Genomic DNA, 18,505 nt, shown 5'->3' on the forward strand with positions numbered 1-18,505 from the left:
GATTATTCCTAATCACCCATGATTAATTTGACATGTGCCGTACCCCCCACTTTCCAAAATCCATGCATCTCCCCCTTTGACTTAATTTCCTCCTCAGTTTTCGGAAATAGATTCTCTCCAATTTTTTTAACACTTAGAAAAAATAAAGTGTGATCTTTCATCTTTAATTTTATAAGTAGGACTAAAAATAAATAGAAAAGAGAATAATAAAGAGTAAAATTAAATAGTAAACACTATCTAATTTTTTTTACTGAAGAGAATCTACTCCCGTTCTACATTATTTTATTTTATTGTCACACCCTATAATGATTATCATTTCTTACTTTTCTTTTTCTATTATTGTACTAACTACTGAGTATCTTTGTTGGCAAAACCCCACCACTATAACTACAAGGCCCTAGCAAGCCAAACCAAAACACAACACAAACTTTCTCTCTTTCTCTCTTCAATTTCGATCTCACACTCCCAATAACACAATTTTATTTTACACACTCAAACCAAAACACAAACATGAACACTGATCATTTCCAAAAGAATACCATGTACATAGAAACACCCGAAGCTTTTGGAGAGGCTACCAAGAACTTCGACGATGACGGACGAATCAAGCGAACCGGTATATTTTTAGTCTATATTTTTAAATATTATTAATTACTGATAAAAAATAATAAATTTTGTTAATCCTTTACTATTCATCTTATGAAAATTTTATATACGAAACTCACATAAGTTATAAATTTATGGTTCAGAAGGTTAATATTTTAAATTATCAACTTCATATAAAGACAATTTCACGTATGATTGAATTGATGAAGGTACATGGGTAACAGCAAGTGCTCACATAATAACGGCGGTGATAGGGTCAGGAGTGTTATCACTTGCATGGGCCATTGCCCAAATGGGTTGGGTGGCCGGTCCGGCGGTTCTCTTTGCCTTCTCATTCATCACTTACTTCACCTCCACTCTTCTCGCCGACTGCTACCGCTCCCCCGACCCCGTCCACGGCAAGCGAAACTACACCTATTCCGATGTCGTCAAGGCTACTTTAGGTCATTTTTCGTATATTCTTTCATCCTCATTCTATTTTAAAGTGAAAACTCATGTGCAATCGACTTTACGTAAAGTTGACAATTGAGAGTCGTTAGATAATTTGACTGATTTGACTAAATTTTCATCTAACGATTCTCAGCTATCAACTTCACGTGAAGTCGACTGCACCTGAGTTTTCACAATAGGGCGATAATGTTAGAGGAAAAAAAAGGTTAAAATTTATTTTATTTAATATTCATTAATTGTAATGAATATTAAATAAATAAATTCTAGCTATTTTTTATTTTTTTATTAAATATTTTTTAACAAAATAATCGCACGTGCAGATAGTATATATATATATATTTTGAAAAATCACTTTACTATAATTTTTATTTAAAGTTGGTAAGTGAAAATTATTTGATTAATATTTAATTATGTTAAAAATATCTAGCCATTTTTAACATTTAACTACTTTTATATCGATGTGTATTTAAGATACAAAATAGGTAAATCTTATTTATAACCTAAGTTTTGTTATTGAAACTTGGACTTTCCAGAGTCGTAATATACATCATCATGCATTCATGTCGTGACAACATTTATTAATTAATTTTACCCATAATTCATTTACAGCATAATTAAGTAAAAGTAAATAAAATTCACATAAAGGTAGATCTATCATAAATTTGTGTTTGATTTTTTTTTTTTTTTTTTTGAATTTGGTGATTTTAAGGTGGGAAGAAGTTTCAGCTGTGTGGATTAGCTCAGTATATAAATCTTGTCGGTGTAACAATCGGCTACACGATAACTGCTTCAATCAGTATGGTGTAAGTTTTTTCCAATAAAAACCTTACACAATTGACTTCAATATTAATAATTATTTCTTTGTCCATATTTAAACTTTCACATATTATTATTCCGTGTATAACATGACACGTAACTCGCTGTGTTTTATTCCATGTATAATTATGATTATTATTAATTAATAAAAGCTCTTAAATATCTTACATTACTAATGCTACTTTCCACTAACAATGTGTACTTTGTCTTATATTTTCGGTAATAGTAAAGAGGAAAAAAAAAATATTAAATAAGATAAATTTAAATTATTTTAATTAATTTTTTTAAATATTATTATATATTTTTATAAATCAAGTCCTTCTATGTTGAATGGCTTGTTTTGTTTCTTCTATTTTTTTTTAATTCTTGCGTCTATTATCATATATGAAAAAAAATACTTTAACCTTTACAGCAACTCCTAATCGGTTGTTACAAGAAAATATTTATATTAATAGTATATAAAAATTAAATTATTTTAAAATTTATTTATTTTTTCATGATATTAAAATCAAAATTATTTATTAATATGAATATATTCTACGTATTTAATTTTATTCACTAATTTAATAATAAATATATTAAAAGCTTAAATTTATATTTTTTATAAAAAAATTCAATTGAAAATTTTAATATGTACCCATGCTAAACCTACTAAAAGAAATATCTCACTAATTAAGCTAAGAGATGTGATAATGATAGTAAATTAATTAGTAGTGATCATAACTATTTGGTAGAAACTCAGGTGCAGTTGACTTTACGTGAAGTTAGTACTTGAGAGCCATTAGATGATTTAACTGATTTGACTAAATTTTCATCTAACGACTCTCAGATATCAACTTTACGTGAAGCCGACTTCACCTGAATTTTCACCTAACTATTTTTTTTTTCTAATTTTGAAATGATATGTACAGGGCTGTGAAAAGGTCGAACTGTTTCCACAAACATGGGCATGAAGCAAAGTGCTACATATCAAACAACCCATCTATGATCATCTTTGCATGCATCCAAATCGTGCTTAGCCAGATTCCAAATTTTCACAAACTCTCATGGCTCTCCATTGTTGCTGCTGTTATGTCTTTTGCTTATTCTTCCATTGGCCTTGCTCTCTCCATAGCTAAAGTAACAGGTACTAACTTTAACTAACTAACCAACTATTATCTTTGAATACACAAATAATTTTAAAACAAAGAGAATATTTAAAACAACTTCAATAGAATACTTTTTTAGATAGGTGAAAACTCAGTGCAGTTAATTTCACGTGAAGTTGATAATTGAAAGTCGTTAAATAATTTGACTGATTTGATTAAATTTTTATCTAAAGACTCTCAGTACTGCACCTGAGTTTCTACTTTTTAAATATCACTTTTGACTTTATTTAAAATTAAAATTTGTATCGTACCGTATTATTTTAAAAAAAGACAAATGAAATGCTGTCATTTATATATCTATTAAATTTATTAAATAAATATTATAATATTATTATTGTAATATTGTTAAATTGAAACGAAACCAAATATTAAAATAACAAATCTTGGATCGAATCTTAAATCAGTTTTTATGATGTATGGTTTCATAAATACTTTTATGTAGCATTTTATGACTTAAAATAAAATGAAACTAAAATCAAGTATTGGAGATATTTTTTATATTTATATAGAAAGAGTTGCATGATGCGTGTTTTGGGTTTTGTACGGTGAAGGTGGCGGCGGACAAACGGCACGGACGACGCTAACCGGCGTGCAAGTTGGGGTGGACGTTACCGGAACAGAGAAAGTTTGGAGGATGTTTCAAGCAATTGGTGACATTGCATTTGCTTATGCCTATTCTAATGTCCTCATTGAGATTCAGGCAAGTCTTAATTATTTTATTTATTATTAATATTATTATCTTAATTAGATTGAAAAATAATTTTTACTTATTAACAAGTTATAGTTCAAAAAATATAATTTTTCTATACTCATTTAAAAAGTTGTGAATTTGAACTTCTTTGTCTTTAAAAAAAAAAAAAGAGGTCTATGCATGCCTACATTTACAAAAGGTTTGGACGCATATTTTAGAGAATAAGCCAAATGTGTCCTCAAAAATAAAAAAGAATTTAAAAAAAAGAAAAAAGAAAATAAACTTTCAAGATTTGATAGGTGTAAATGTGTAATTTATATAACAAAAACTAATCATTAAATTAAGCTGCAGTAGTTTTTATGTGAAATTAATAGTTGAAAATTATTAAATATCAACTTCACATAAAAATAACTGTATGTGAATTTTTACCATAAACTAATTATTATATATTTATAAATATATATTGTTTTTGAATTTGGATTCTCTAAAGTTTGAATTTCACTTTAAAGAATAAAGTGTAATCTTTTATCTTTGAATAATTTTTCTTTCATATTTATTATTAGTCCCACCTATGAAATTAATGATGAGAGATCACACTTTATTCTCTAAAGTGAAATTCAAACTTTAGAGGATTCAAATCTATTGTTTTTAATATATTAAATATATATGTTTATTTTAATTATATAAATAATTGATTTAGTGATTCATGTTTATCATGTTTAATTAGTATACGTGTAAAATAATTAGTGTGAAACACCAACCAAAAAAATGCACAGAAGCAACTAACAAAAGAATATAATAAATTCAAGTATTGTCACTTGTCAGTTCTCACGATATAATAACAAGAGAAAAGTATAGTAGTATCGTGAAATGCGTGTATAATAATATAATATATAAAGAATAGATATTCTTTTGGAGATTATAACACATACATGTCTATTCTAATGCGTTGTATTTGCATTGTCCACATACACCATCAAATCAAATAAAATAAAATCATCCTCCACTTAATAAAGAGAAACATATATATAGCTATAAACAGCCACATTCATTTATCTGGTTTCGACAGGTGTCTACAAAAACAATCATTAATTTCTATATTGGTATAGTTAGCCCCATCGTTCTTGTTTGTTATAATTATTACATGCCAAAAATAGTTACTAATAATAATGAATTGTCCCTATGAAAAAGGTGGCCATAGAAATATTAATATACTATTAAGTACAATATATTGGCTAAAAATTTTTATTATGAAAGATAAACGTGTGCAATTCAATTCTGTTGGTGTGTGTATATATTTTATTTTGATATGGAAATTAGTAATCGGACCTATCAATTACTTTATAATTTGATTTTTAAAATTTTTTAAATATCAAATCGGAGAGTTTAATTTGTTTGTTATGATTTTTTTTTTAAAAAAAAATTACAAATTGGAGGGTCCGACTTTTTGTTTTTTATAAATCGGATGGTCCGATTTTTATTCTCAAACAAATCGGAGGGTCCGATTTTCACATTTTAAATAAAAAAGTTACACATTTGAGAATAACACTCTTATTATCCATAATCCTAAAAAATACCATTTCCACCCCAATATAAAAAATAATTTGCGCAATATATTGCTTAATATTTTCCTTTTTTAATAATATTATAGTGTATGATTAAAAAATAATTTCATTTCTGTTAATAACATTTGACACTTAAATAAATGTAAACAAATTATTAAAAAAGGGGTAGATAAAAAAAGATTAATCAGAATAATATGTACCTTAACTTATCTGATATTGATGGGTTTTTGCTAAAGTCAATATTTACAGCCATCAAAATGGTAGAATATGTTCTATGACTATTCAAAACTAAAGATTCTTAAGATTTTTATTAAAACCTATCATGGAAAAAGTAGTAGTAAAGTTAAATTACACCTTTCTACTAAAAGGTCCAAGAAAAGATGCTAAAGCTAAGGAAAATCCTATCACCATCACAATGGTATCACAGAAATGTGTATCACTATTTTTTTCCCCCCCTCAAAGATTCCTTATAAACAAACAGTATGAATCATTACACTCATGAACCACTATCACCAATGGCAACTTGCAGGGGGAAAAAAAGAAGAGAGATTTTAAGTAAGCTTAGTCTTTGAAAATATTCTAAATTTTGATTTTTTTTTTTTTAATCTCTATAATCTTTTTTTGGGTGGTCTAATCCCCATTTCTTCTTATTTTTGTATTTTGATCCTTACATCAAAATAGTATAACTGTATAAGTCATTCAAATAATCGTTCAAGTTTCTGAGACCAATTTATCACAATTATTCAAGGTTAAGAGAAGAAAAAATTGGACCTAAATCAAAATAATTTTTTACATATATATCAAAGACAAAATCTTTAAAAAAAGAGAAGTACAAACATTTTTGTACATGAGTTTGAGTGAAAAGTTTCACACCATTAACCACAACTGTAACAATCACAATATTCTATGGGCATAGTAAGTAGTAATTAAATAAATGGAGTCTATGTGGTTGCAGGATACCCTGAAATCAAGCCCTCCAGAGAACAAGGTCATGAAGAGAGCAAGTTTGATTGGAATCATGACCACAACCATATTTTATGTGCTATGTGGCTGCATAGGTTATGCAGCATTTGGAAACGATGCACCCGGAAACTTCCTCACAGGGTTCGGATTCTATGAGCCATTCTGGCTAATAGACTTTGCCAACGTCTGCATCGCCGTCCACTTGATCGGCGCATACCAGGTAAAAAGAAACTCTAATTTGACTAAAATAGTCTTTTATGTAAAGATACTAGTTGAAAAGTGCCAACGAGCTATAGCTCCAATGGCATAATCTCTCCATACTCACCTAGAGGTCGCTCGTTAATGCTTTTATTATTGTTGTTGTTGGTAGGTCTTCTGCCAGCCCATATTTGGTTTCGTAGAGAAATGGAGCAAAGAAAAATGGAGCAATAGCCAGTTTGTGAATGCAGAGCACTCTGTGAACCTTCCACTATGTGGAACCTACAGTGTGAACTTGTTCAGAGTGGTGTGGAGAACCTTATATGTTATCTTCACTGCTTTGATAGCTATGATGTTCCCATTCTTCAATGACTTCCTTGGCCTAATTGGTTCAATATCATTTTGGCCATTAACGGTTTACTTCCCCATTGAGATGTACATAAAGCAATCAAATATGCAAAGATTTTCATTCACATGGACATGGCTCAAGATATTGAGTTGGGTATGCTTGATTGTTTCTATTATTTCAGCAGCTGGATCCATCCAAGGCCTTGCTCAAGATCTCAAGAAATATCAGCCTTTCAAGCCTCAGCAATAATACCTTGTTCCATGTGTTATTATATTATATTGTTTTTCTTTGTTTAGTTGCTATTTTTGTGTGTTTCTTGTTTTAATAAGTTATCAGTAAGTTCATGGATAATGTAATGTTATCAGTGTCCTGTGGGAAAGAAAGAATGTAGCATGCAGTTTTAGTGTATATATGTCATGAATAATCAATCAATCCCCATGTTAGTTTGCCAAGTTAAGCACATCAATCATCATTTAACATTGCCATTGATGGTAACATATACCCACTTGATTCATTTATATTGTATCTGCATCAAAAGAGAGTATTTATAATGGCATAGTGAAAGTTTCAAGTGTCAAGAATCAAGTTCAGCATCCAGAAACTTAATCGACAACTATGTCCATGACTGGTGAGTTGCTGGAAAACAATATAACAAGCATCATCATGCTCACTCCACTTACTACTGTCATAAATATATGAGGCGTCAATCATGTACAATAGACATGTGATATGTCTCATCACTACTCTCCATGTTTCTACCATTAATAATAATAATAATAATAATATGAAAAGATGAAATGAACAAATCAGAAATTTTAGTAGACACGTAGAGAGGTAGAGGTTACTAAATACAGGTTCAAAGGTGAAAGCATGATCAAATATACGGAAGGCAAGATGATAAGTTAATTAACGTAAAACTATATTGCTTACAGTACCCAGAAAAAGACAAAACTGCATTGGTTATGCCAAGACTCATATTGGCCAGAAGGCTATGGTGGTAGATAACGAGCTTGTGAGCCGAAAATCATAACTACGCTTTAAGCATAATTTCAAGCTTATTTTCCAAGCCTTGGGGACTTAATTTCCAAAGTCCAAACTAGAGTTAAATCTTAATTTGGCCCCTGAAATTTAGTCCGATACTCAGAATGACCCCCACAATTTCGTTGGCCCCAATTAGAACCCCCAAATTTGTAATTGTGGCTCCAACTTGCCCCTACAATCATCTCCGTCACCAGAATGCTGATTTGATGTAATTGCATGACACGGTGGATACTATTTAAACGACGGCGCATTGGTTTCGCGCCCAAACCCTTTAGAAACCATGTCATTTCAGTTTTTTGTGGGTTAAAACTTTCTTTCTTTCCACTACGACGATCATAAGTTGCCAAATATCAAGAAAACCCTTACACTACGTGGTTTCCAAAGGGTTTGCATGCGAAACCAATACGCCGTCGTTTAAGTAGTGTCCATCATATCATGCAATTGCGCTAAATCAGCATTCCGGTGACGGAGATAATCGCAGGGACAAGCTGGAGCCACAATTGTAAATTTGGGAGTTCTAATTAGAGCCAACGAAATTGTAAGGATCATTCTGAGTCAGGGGCCAAATTAACTCTCCAAACTATCCCTTGGGGCCTTTTTTAATTGTATTTTGGTTTTTTTTTTTTTTTTTTGGGAAGAGGGGGGGGGGTAGTGCTTGGGCATTGTTGTGGATCAGGCCCCTAATTAACAGGGCTTTCCTTAGTTAGAAGCCAGTTAGCAACTTAGCATATAAATAGGGCTTCTCCCAAATAAATAGCCCTTACGATTTTAACTACTTCACCGTCTACCTCTGATTTACGATAGAATCCATTTCCATAATACACCATTTTTTCATTTTCTTTCTTGTGTTCAGTCTTTCATTGTTCCAGTTCTCTCATTTTTCTGACACTGAATAGCAATACCATTTTGGACATAATGTAAATCTATCCGACAACATATGATGTATCTTGAAGTTTGGTTCTGGGAATGTAAAACCCAAGTGTGCATAAAAGCAAGGATGGGGAATGGTCTTTTCTATAAGATGACAATTAACACTTTACACTGCTTTCCTTCTACAATTTGTGACATCAAGATATAACAGTAAGCAAAATAATGAACTCAATTGCAGCTACAGAGTAAAATAAACAATGTATTACCCAAGTAGAGAGATCAACCAGACTCTGTCTCACTCAAGACAAACGCCTGAATAAGACTTTGGGCAGCATGAGTTTGCTCCGGGGTTCCTGATATTATAATCTTGGTTTCCACAGCTCCAGGCTTTGGATCCATAAATTTGATATTTGCGTCAGAGATCTGGAAGTGTTGATCAAATTGTAAATGTCAAAATCATAAAGTGTTATGCAGTGACTTCATCAACAATCACACCACAGCACATTTGAAGTTAAAAGCAAATAGAACAGAGGGTTAATGATCTTGTCATTTTAGTCATGCATTATTGATGTCAGAGTCACATTAATACATATCAAAGCTATCACACAAGTAAAATACAAATGATATGAACAATGTTAAGATATCTCTTCTGAGTGTTCCTAGAGCATTCAAAACATAAAGAATATCAATGCATGTGTATATGTATGCCGCAGCTATGCCGTATGGAAAGCGCAAAAGCTATCCATCAGTAAACAGTAAACACCAGATGTAAGCTACAAAATTATAATTGCAAATTTTCAAAAGTAGTGGATTCACCTCAAGTATTTGTTTTAGGCATTCACCATCCTCCCCATAAATTACAGGCACAAGCTTTCGAGGAACAACTACTTCAACTGTGGTACTAGTGATAATTGGTTGGCCCCCACTACACAATAAAAGTCAGTTATTATAATATTATAATTATAAAATCGGAAGGGGAATTGAAAAATTATAGCAAGAAATTTATTGACAAAAGAAAGACAAGAAACATACCTTGCAAATCCTGGAATTCTCCTATGAGGGCCTCCTGGAAAGTCTGGCAAGCCCATGGGTCCACCACCTTCTAGTAACCCCTAGAAACAATATATCCAACATAACTCTTAACTACTGGTAAGCCCCGTCAAAGAAGGAGCTTCTTTAAGCATAACGGCTCCTTAGAAAAATATGATATGTTATAGGTTCAGAAATATTACAGCCAGAGAACAAGACTATACTGCCTGGTCTGGCTTGGTTAAGGACATATTTGCCCGTAATCTGTCCTCCACTATAGATATTGATTTGAACGAGGTTCTTATCATCGCCTAAATTAGAATTAGGCCAGAATTTAAAAATTTTTTTATAATTTAAAAAAAACTTCCCTGCCAGGGATTGAACTAGGAAGTCACAGTTGATGTTAAATATGAAATTAAATACATTAACTAGAGCTTTGAAAGAATATATTTTTTCTAATTTTTATTGAGAACCCATTAAGAAATTATGAACCATAGGGTTTTATAGTAGATGACCTAAATCTAAATCTCAATTATATATAAATATGCTGCAAAGGGTTTAGCAAGAATAAGCTAATACCTGAGGACCCCAAGGCTTCCTTTCGGATAAATGAGGAGGAATGCCTGGTCTGCGTATATTATTAATAAAAGGAGGACCATCATCAAGGGGAAAACCCCCGTGTGGAGGTGGACCTAGATTAGAATACATCCGTGGTGGTGAAAGTCCTCGCCTTCCAAAGTAAGGTGGGAATGGAGGACCTTGATCTAGAAATGGAGAATTGGAAGGATAATTGATAGATGGAAATGCATCACGAAAGAAATGATGTCTTAGTCTTGTGGTTACTTGCAGAAGTGCATCGTGCACTGCCTCAACTTCTCCACTTATCTGTCATAAAATCACAAAAGATAAGCAAAAGGTGAAGCATGACTGCAATAACACTAGAAAATGAAAATTTGTTTCAATTAATAATAACTGAGCAACCTTGTCAGTCCAATTAATAGAACAGAAAAATCACAACCATATAATTGAATATCAAAAAGTTACTCCAACTGCTCTGAAAATCCACATGACTTTACAATGAGCTTTTTATTTACCTAAGAGAACATGGTTAGTATGTTGTATAATTAAGGTAACATCCACCTTGTATCTCCTAAATCCAAGGAAAGCAATCAAATTCGAGTGAAATAATTACAAGATATCAGCAATCACTACATAAACAATAGTCAGATGAGATAAAATGGTATATGTAATTTTAAGAGCATCAAACTTGGTAGAAATCCCACCTGAATTACTTCTTCATCTTCTGAAGCACACTTTGGAACCTTATCCTTGCCTAATATACGGATATGGGCCCCTGATAACTTCCTCATTTCAGTTATGATGGAACCACCCTTGCCAAGGAGACAACCTATTTGATTGGAAGAAACAAGAAGCCTAGCTAACATATTATGCTCTTTGGGATCAGGTATAGACCTTCCTATTCTGCTCTGCACACGAAATACAGCCTCTTGCACGGGAGATACTCTATCATCTGGGTGCTGCGATTATTAATCTAGTATCAGCATAAACAGGAATACAGCTCCATAACAATAGTTCAAGAAAAAAAGGGGGGAGGGGGGGAGATACTAGCACCATACCGCTGGACCAGATATGACAATAATGCAATGCTCTGAATCTGGACTGCCTTCTATAACCTTAATTTCACTAGCTGTCTCCTGTTGCACAGCCTTTATGATTGCTCCACCTTTACCAATAACATTTCCTACTCTTTCAGCATGACACAATAAACGGAAAGTAAGCATCTCCTGTGAAGGCCTCATGCGTCCATGTATGGCACCTTCATGAAATTTGGGAATTACAGGAGGACCAGGATGAAAAACAGAAATATCATGAGGTCCTGCAGCAAAAGGCGCTCCTTGAGCAGCAAGAGAACGGTTATGTGGTGGGAATTGACCAGATGAATGAGAAGATGGTCCTGTAGGATTGGCACGAAGAGGTTCATGATCCCGAGGTGGATTTTCCAAAAGTTGTTGAGAAACAGATTGAAGAGCTTTCCTGACGACATCAATTCCACCCGTGATCTACATCACAGCATACATATGAAAAATAATGCTAAAACAGCATGAAGAGGGTTTAAACAGGGTACTATGCATACATGCAAAAGCACACATACAGAAGTAAGAAGTTACATTTAAGTTTTGACAGTGAATCAAATAGTATTTGACCAAGCAAACAATCCTGCAAGGTCTTTGCAACTTCAAATAACATTAACAATGGTAGTTTTGTACAATGAGATGCACTTTTTTGCTGTTTTAGTTCAGACAGAGTGACAATCATTTACCTGAACAAGCTCATCAGAATCCGATGCACACAGTGGAAGTTTGTCCCTTGGAAGGATCCGAATCTGTGCCCCACTATCAGCTGACATTTGCTTTATTACGCTACCACCTTTCCCCAGAAGGCATCCAACTTGACTAGAAAGGACAAGTAGCCTAAAAACAAAGGACAAAGATTTACTACCTTCTTTATCCCCCTCTGTTGTCTCCTCCATTCCTTCAACCATCTTCTCAAAAACCAGCGAGAGAGCCTTCCGAATGGCAGAATGCCCCTTCTCGCTCTTCAAATCTTCAACCGGAACAGACCCCTTATCCTCATCATTGTCTGCATCGTCTTTTGCCCCAATCTCCTTCTCCTTGCTCTCAGCTTCATCATCATCATTTTTATTGTTGTTGTTATTGTTATTAACCTCCCTTCCTTGGTCAGTGACTTCCTCAGTCTCCTTATCAGAACCTAGAATAGTAATAACCCTCTCATCACATCCAGGTACAGCTTCCTCAATCTTAACCTTCACACCAGTTTCCTGTCGGATTTGTGTCACGGTGACACCACCTTTGCCGATAACACTCCCAATCCTCGACGCGGAGCAGAGCAACCGGAAAACAACACTTCCCGGAGCAAAATCCAACGGCGGAAAACCAGTTCCTGACTTTTGGCGTTTCGCTTTCCCATTTGGCTCCGCATTTGGCCTCTTAGACGATGTCATTGGAAACTAACACTGATAATAAACAATGTGGCACACCTATTTTCACACCATAGCATCAGCATTATCACTAACTAACACAAGCACACACATATAATAACTACAATTCAAACCACAAGCTTCTGTGCCAAAACTATTCAAGAAGTGAATTGAATTGAACAAACATTTAATTGCCAAATTCAGCTAAGCAATAAAGTACTTATCAGGATGTTCAACTTTTAAGTACGGCAAACAATAGAATTTAATGAAAGAAACATTCAAGAAAAAAGGAAAACGAAACGAGAAATTGAAAAACAGCATGCGTATTATTGAAACCTTGAGGAACGAAATCGCGAGCGAGAGCGAAGGGAACCGAAGGGAGAACGAAGAAGAAGAAAGCGCCGTATGCGGCCGGCGTCAGCGATGTGATATGAGACGGAAAACCCCCAAAGTTACAGAAATTTTTCCACTTTTTTCTTTTTCTTTTTGTTTTCTTTCAAGCTTTTTTCCAGTGAGAGTCAGTGACCAAAACCTCTTGGGATTTGGGCTCCGTATGGGCCACTATTATTGGTTGAGCCCATAATAATTGGGCCAAAAAATTATAAGACCTCTTTGAAAAATTTTATTTTTTATGTCTATTTTATTTGTATTTTGATTAATTTATTATTTTGTTTTTCATAGTATCTCTCAATCTATTGGGTAACTAACTTAATTAAGCTCCTTTTGATAAAATAACTTAAACAATAAATGACTCTGTTAAAAGTAACTTATAAATAAGTTATTTTGTATTTGAATTTTTAACTCTAAAAGTGCTTATTTTAAAGAAATATAATGAAAAGTAGAAGTATTATGAGAGAAGTCATTTTTTTTAACTTCTCTATAAGCTCCAAAATAGCTTCTTAGAAAGTTACAATTTGATTTTGAAAATTGAACCCGACATTAATACTACTACTTTTCATAAGTCAAAAGTTAAAAAAAGTTACTTCTAGAGTTTCCCAAACGGGCCCTAATTCATAACAAAATTCTAACATTTACTTAAGCTGACGAGTGATTAACCACTCAAAAAATCCAAGTTAATCCATTCGTATCTTAATTAAATACTAAAAAATCAATCCTCATTTTTTTTTTGTCCACGGTATCCCTCAGTCCGACAGGCCAAGGACTAATCCGTCGTGGATCGGAGCTCCATTTAAGGGTCTAAGGCGGGATTCGAACTTCCGACACTTATTTAAGCGGACAAGTGAGCTAACCACTTGACCAACCCAAGTCGGTTAATTCAATCTTTTTTTTTTTGGACGTGTAATTCAATCTTGATTTTATACATATAAAAATGCTTTAAAATTTTATGTCCAAAAAAAAAACCCGTTATTGTGCTCGACACTAGAGGCCCTTCTGAGAACGAGAAAAATGTTTGTTGAATTGGAGCCCATTCCTCTATTCAGTTTCACTTTTTTAGTTTTTGTTTTCATGGTTTTGTAAAAAATTAAAAATAAAATATAAAAATAAAAAAAAAAATTTTTTCTTTTTAATATTTTCTCCTTTTTCTTTTGAAAATTATAAAATTCAAAATGCAATGCAAACTAAATAGGCTCTTGTTCTTAAATCACAGTTCATTTCTTTGTTCCTCAGGCATAAGATTCTTTGTTACTGAAGGAGTCCTTTCTTACAAAAGGTTTTAAAAAAATAGTATTGTTAGCGAAATAATATTTAAATTTATTTTATTTGATATAATATTTATAATTTTATATATATATAATATCTATAATTTTATATTTATTATATTTAATATTATATAATTATTTTAGTGATAATTAATGGATATTAAATAAGATAATTTTAAATAATTTAAAATAAATTTTTATTATTTTTTAAATATTATTGAAAAAATTTATGAACATGGTGGACAGGGATAAAGGTGACACACAAAATAAATGCATGCATAAAACGAAAAGTTTTCTACATTGAAGTGCACTCAACATTGATTATTTGAAATTCCTTTTTGGGTTGAGTCAATTCTTTTAATATAACGCTAAACTATTCTGAATCCTTTTGTGCAATGAAAGCACAACACAAGAAAAAGATGTAGCATTATTATGGAGTAATAATGCATTACAACTAAATAAAGGTGAAAGAGTACCTAGGCTATTCTGAATCTTTTTTTTTTTTTTTTTTTGCCATAAGATGGCGGAGAAACACATCAATTATAAAAGGGGCTTTAAAATGTCCCACAGGGAACATCATTCATTTAAACTATAAAGATTAATATTATGATGGAGTGCTTTGTTTCTTGCTTCTTTTGTCACATTGTATTCGAGTAAATGATTAAATTAGTTACTAAAAGATTATTCATTATTTAAATTGAATTTTAAAATATGTTTTTAATTAAATTTATTTTTTAAATATTTTAAATTAATCATGTTAGTTCTTTTGTAACTTCTATTACTAATAGTGTCAGAATTTGTTGATGTAAACGTTAAGTAACATCACAACATATACCTAATAGTCTTAATTGACTATTAATCTAACTAATTTATGAAATTAAATTAAATCAACCCCAAATTGAGAGATTCTAATATCTCAAATTCTCCTATCAATTAGATTTTTATTTGATCTAATTTCATAAATTTATTATGTTAATAGTCAATTAAAATTCTTAGGTGTATGTTGTGGTGTCACTTAACGTGCCAGATTAACAAATTTTGACACCATCAATAAAGAAAGTGACGAGAGAACTAACATGACTAATTAAAAATCTTTAAAAGATGAATTTAATTAAAAAAATCTTTCGAGAACCAATTTAAAAATTGAGTGATCTTTTAGAGACTAATTTAACCATTTACTCTATTGTATTCAAGTACTGCTTTTGGTACATTTGTTTTCTCAACATTCTCTGAATTAAAATAACAATTTTTTTTTTTACGGAAAGAAACATTTTTCATTCATTAAAAAGTCAAACTGTACTTACAAATATCATAGAAATATTAGTTCTATATCAATAATAATCTAATAAATATCTTATATATTGAACTATAATTTGATAGAGAGTCCTTATACTGTACAAATGTAAATGTGTACAGATTTACAGAGATTCTATTTTAACTATACTTTTTTTGACATGTGTCCATCTTTTGTCTTGTAAATGAAAAGTTGGCTCATAGCTTGGTTTTGAAGCCTGAAAATGAAACAAGTCTATTTATTTAAAAATTTGTATATGGTTCACCTACAAATGCATTGAATTTTATACAAGTGTCTTAATAATTGATAGCATTGTTTATTTTATTTTGTTAATCCAAATAATCCAATAATTTTTTTCTTAGTATTTTATAATAATTTTGATCTCACATTTAAATATACATTTGACGCTTTTTCTACAGACATATTAGTAAATTCAAAATTTATAATGTTAGAATAAATAAAATTATGATATAACATAATATTTATTATTATAAATACTGATTTGGTAAAAATTATAATTTATATTATAGAAAGTATTGAAATACATTAAACTATAGATTTTATATTTATAAATCTAAACGAATATAGTAACAAAAAAATTAAAAAATACTAGGCGAATAAATTACTTTTATAATCAAATTCAACAAGGTTTTTTTTTTTTCACTTTTTCTTATGTGCCTCCTCTTTATTAAATTTCATATGATAAATTGACAGAGGGATATAACGTGTCGACTGTTTATTATCATGGAGGACTAAATTGGTACTTTATTTTTTTAAGGGCTAATTAATCCGAAGTTAAAAATTTCAAGGACCTAATTGTCACTTTACTCAACCCTTTACTATTTTTTATTTTTTATTTATGTAGGATCGGTTCTACCGATTCAATCAGTAATTTATCGGTTGAACTAATAAACTAATGAACCAATAACTTGACCGGTTCGGTTCTGACAACTATGGCTTCGGCAACTCTTAAGGTGTTGTATTTTCCTGTTTTTGACGGCTTCGCTCAAACCACAAAGAAGGTACGTTCTCATATTCTCAGGAGGTACGTTCTCATATGCCCAGGAGGAATCAAGGAGGGGATCCTAACATCCCACCATCTCGCTAGGGACGATTTTACAATACCAGAAGGGACAAGGAAGGGGATCCTCACCTTCCTTCATCTCTCTGGGGTCGCACTTTCGAGAAAGAGAGCTCAAGATAAAACAATCATTCAAAGCCATACTTTCATTTCCAGCCATAAATTAATATTTATCATAGCCATCCGGCTCATAACATAACCCATAACCAGCCAATAATCATTATTAAATACAGCCTTTTGCTGGTCAACTTTTTCAGTGCGCATTTTTACGAAGGAAACTATGTTTTCTGACTCAGAAAAATCCACTGAGTCCAAATATCATATTTAAATTATCAAATTTTGATTGCTAGATTTTCTAATCATATTCGCCCCTATTTAATTTATTATTTAATTAATTACGGTTTGATCGGGTTTTACAACGCAGACCGGCGAGGCGACGCAGTAAAGGCGCAGGGACGACGCGACGCGACGCGAACGGAGACAATAGACGCTGACAGAGGCACAGACAAAGCGACAGCAGTGAAGGTGCAGGACAAATCGGCGACGAGACGGCGACCGTGTAGTGAGAGGAAGAAGGTTGAGGCGCCGCTTTCTCCCCTTTGAAGAAGAATGAGAAGATGGAATCACGAGGGATAACAATGAAGCCCTGATTTACATTAGGGTTAATGTTGGAATTATTGAATTAGAATGGGGTAATTTAGGTACAAATTATAATTAAAATTTCTGTCCCGTCTTTAAAATTGTCTGTCTCCAGTGTCCCTACTTTTTAGAGGTACTGAAATACTGAAATTTTGAAGACGGTGACAGAAATTTAAGTACAAGTCTCTAGCTCAACAAACATAATACTAAGTCTCTGTCTCCCAGTTTCAGTTCAAGTCTCTGCAAACAAATGCTACCTTAGCGATGAGGTTCCGAAATTAGTATTGTCATGTACTCTCCCTAAATCAATTTACTAATAAGGCAGTTAAAATTAATTTATGTTTGACAATTTTATACTAAAATTAATTTTAATAAAATTAATATTGTTTGGATAATATTAGTTAAAATCACTTTTAGATAGATGATTACTAAAAAAAATATGATATTAAATTATAATATTATCTTTAAATTTGTTATAATCTTTTTTTATACTTTTTCTAGTATATTTTTCTATATTATATAGTATTTTTTTTAGTATTCTATTTTAGTATGCTATAATTTTTTACTATTATAATAAAAATTAATATTTATTTATTTATTACCTTAAAAATAATATATAAAAATTGATAAGTTAAGTACTCCTTTTTATAATAAAAATTAATATTTATATAAGTTGATTTCACATTAAATTTAATAGTCAAAATTCGATTTATAGATAGAATTCAATTTGCTAGTAAATCGAATTGGACTTTATCGATTTATCATGGACGATCAAATTCAATAATTCGAAGCAACCTAATTTGAATTACTAGTTGCCACAAACCATGTATAAATCGAATCATACTCATTCGATTTATTACTACGGACATCGTGCATGTATAAATCGATTCAGGTCAATTCGATGTATAAAAAAAATAATATTTTCATGTAATTCAAAACTTACCAATTCGATTTATTACTATATTGTGTAAATAGAATTTAACCAATTCAATTTATATAGAAATATGATTTTGGGATCAACCTAATATTTTTTTATTTAGGTAAATCACCTAATATTAGAATAGCTTTGATTTATTTATGTGTTT

At 31.6% G+C, this 18,505-nt stretch overlaps 2 protein-coding genes across 2 annotated transcripts; one reads left to right on the forward strand and one right to left on the reverse strand.

Moving 5' to 3' along the window:
- Window positions 1-305: 305 nt before the first annotated feature.
- On the forward strand, window positions 306-7,281 carry LOC107607929 (amino acid permease 6). The gene is made up of 7 exons (XM_088493290.1): window positions 306-616; window positions 816-1,049; window positions 1,766-1,859; window positions 2,784-2,998; window positions 3,572-3,720; window positions 6,232-6,459; window positions 6,610-7,281. Exons 1-7 carry the CDS (start codon window positions 511-513, stop codon window positions 7,033-7,035), a joined length of 1,452 nt encoding a protein of 483 aa, XP_088349416.1. The 5' UTR covers window positions 306-510; the 3' UTR covers window positions 7,036-7,281.
- Window positions 7,282-8,825: 1,544 nt separating this feature from the next.
- On the reverse strand, window positions 8,826-13,247 carry LOC107606262 (RNA-binding KH domain-containing protein RCF3). The gene is made up of 8 exons (XM_016308298.3): window positions 13,082-13,247; window positions 12,068-12,805; window positions 11,364-11,807; window positions 11,010-11,264; window positions 10,306-10,611; window positions 9,730-9,809; window positions 9,514-9,622; window positions 8,826-9,120 (listed from the first exon to the last, which is right to left on the reverse strand). Exons 2-8 carry the CDS (start codon window positions 12,767-12,769, stop codon window positions 8,977-8,979), a joined length of 2,040 nt encoding a protein of 679 aa, XP_016163784.1. The 5' UTR covers window positions 12,770-12,805; window positions 13,082-13,247; the 3' UTR covers window positions 8,826-8,976.
- Window positions 13,248-18,505: the final 5,258 nt, after the last annotated feature.

Source organism: Arachis ipaensis, chromosome B7, assembly GCF_059453495.1.
Source record: "Arachis ipaensis isolate K30076 ecotype BB chromosome B7, ASM5945349v1, whole genome shotgun sequence".
In the NCBI taxonomy this organism is placed as follows: domain Eukaryota; kingdom Viridiplantae; phylum Streptophyta; class Magnoliopsida; order Fabales; family Fabaceae; genus Arachis; species Arachis ipaensis.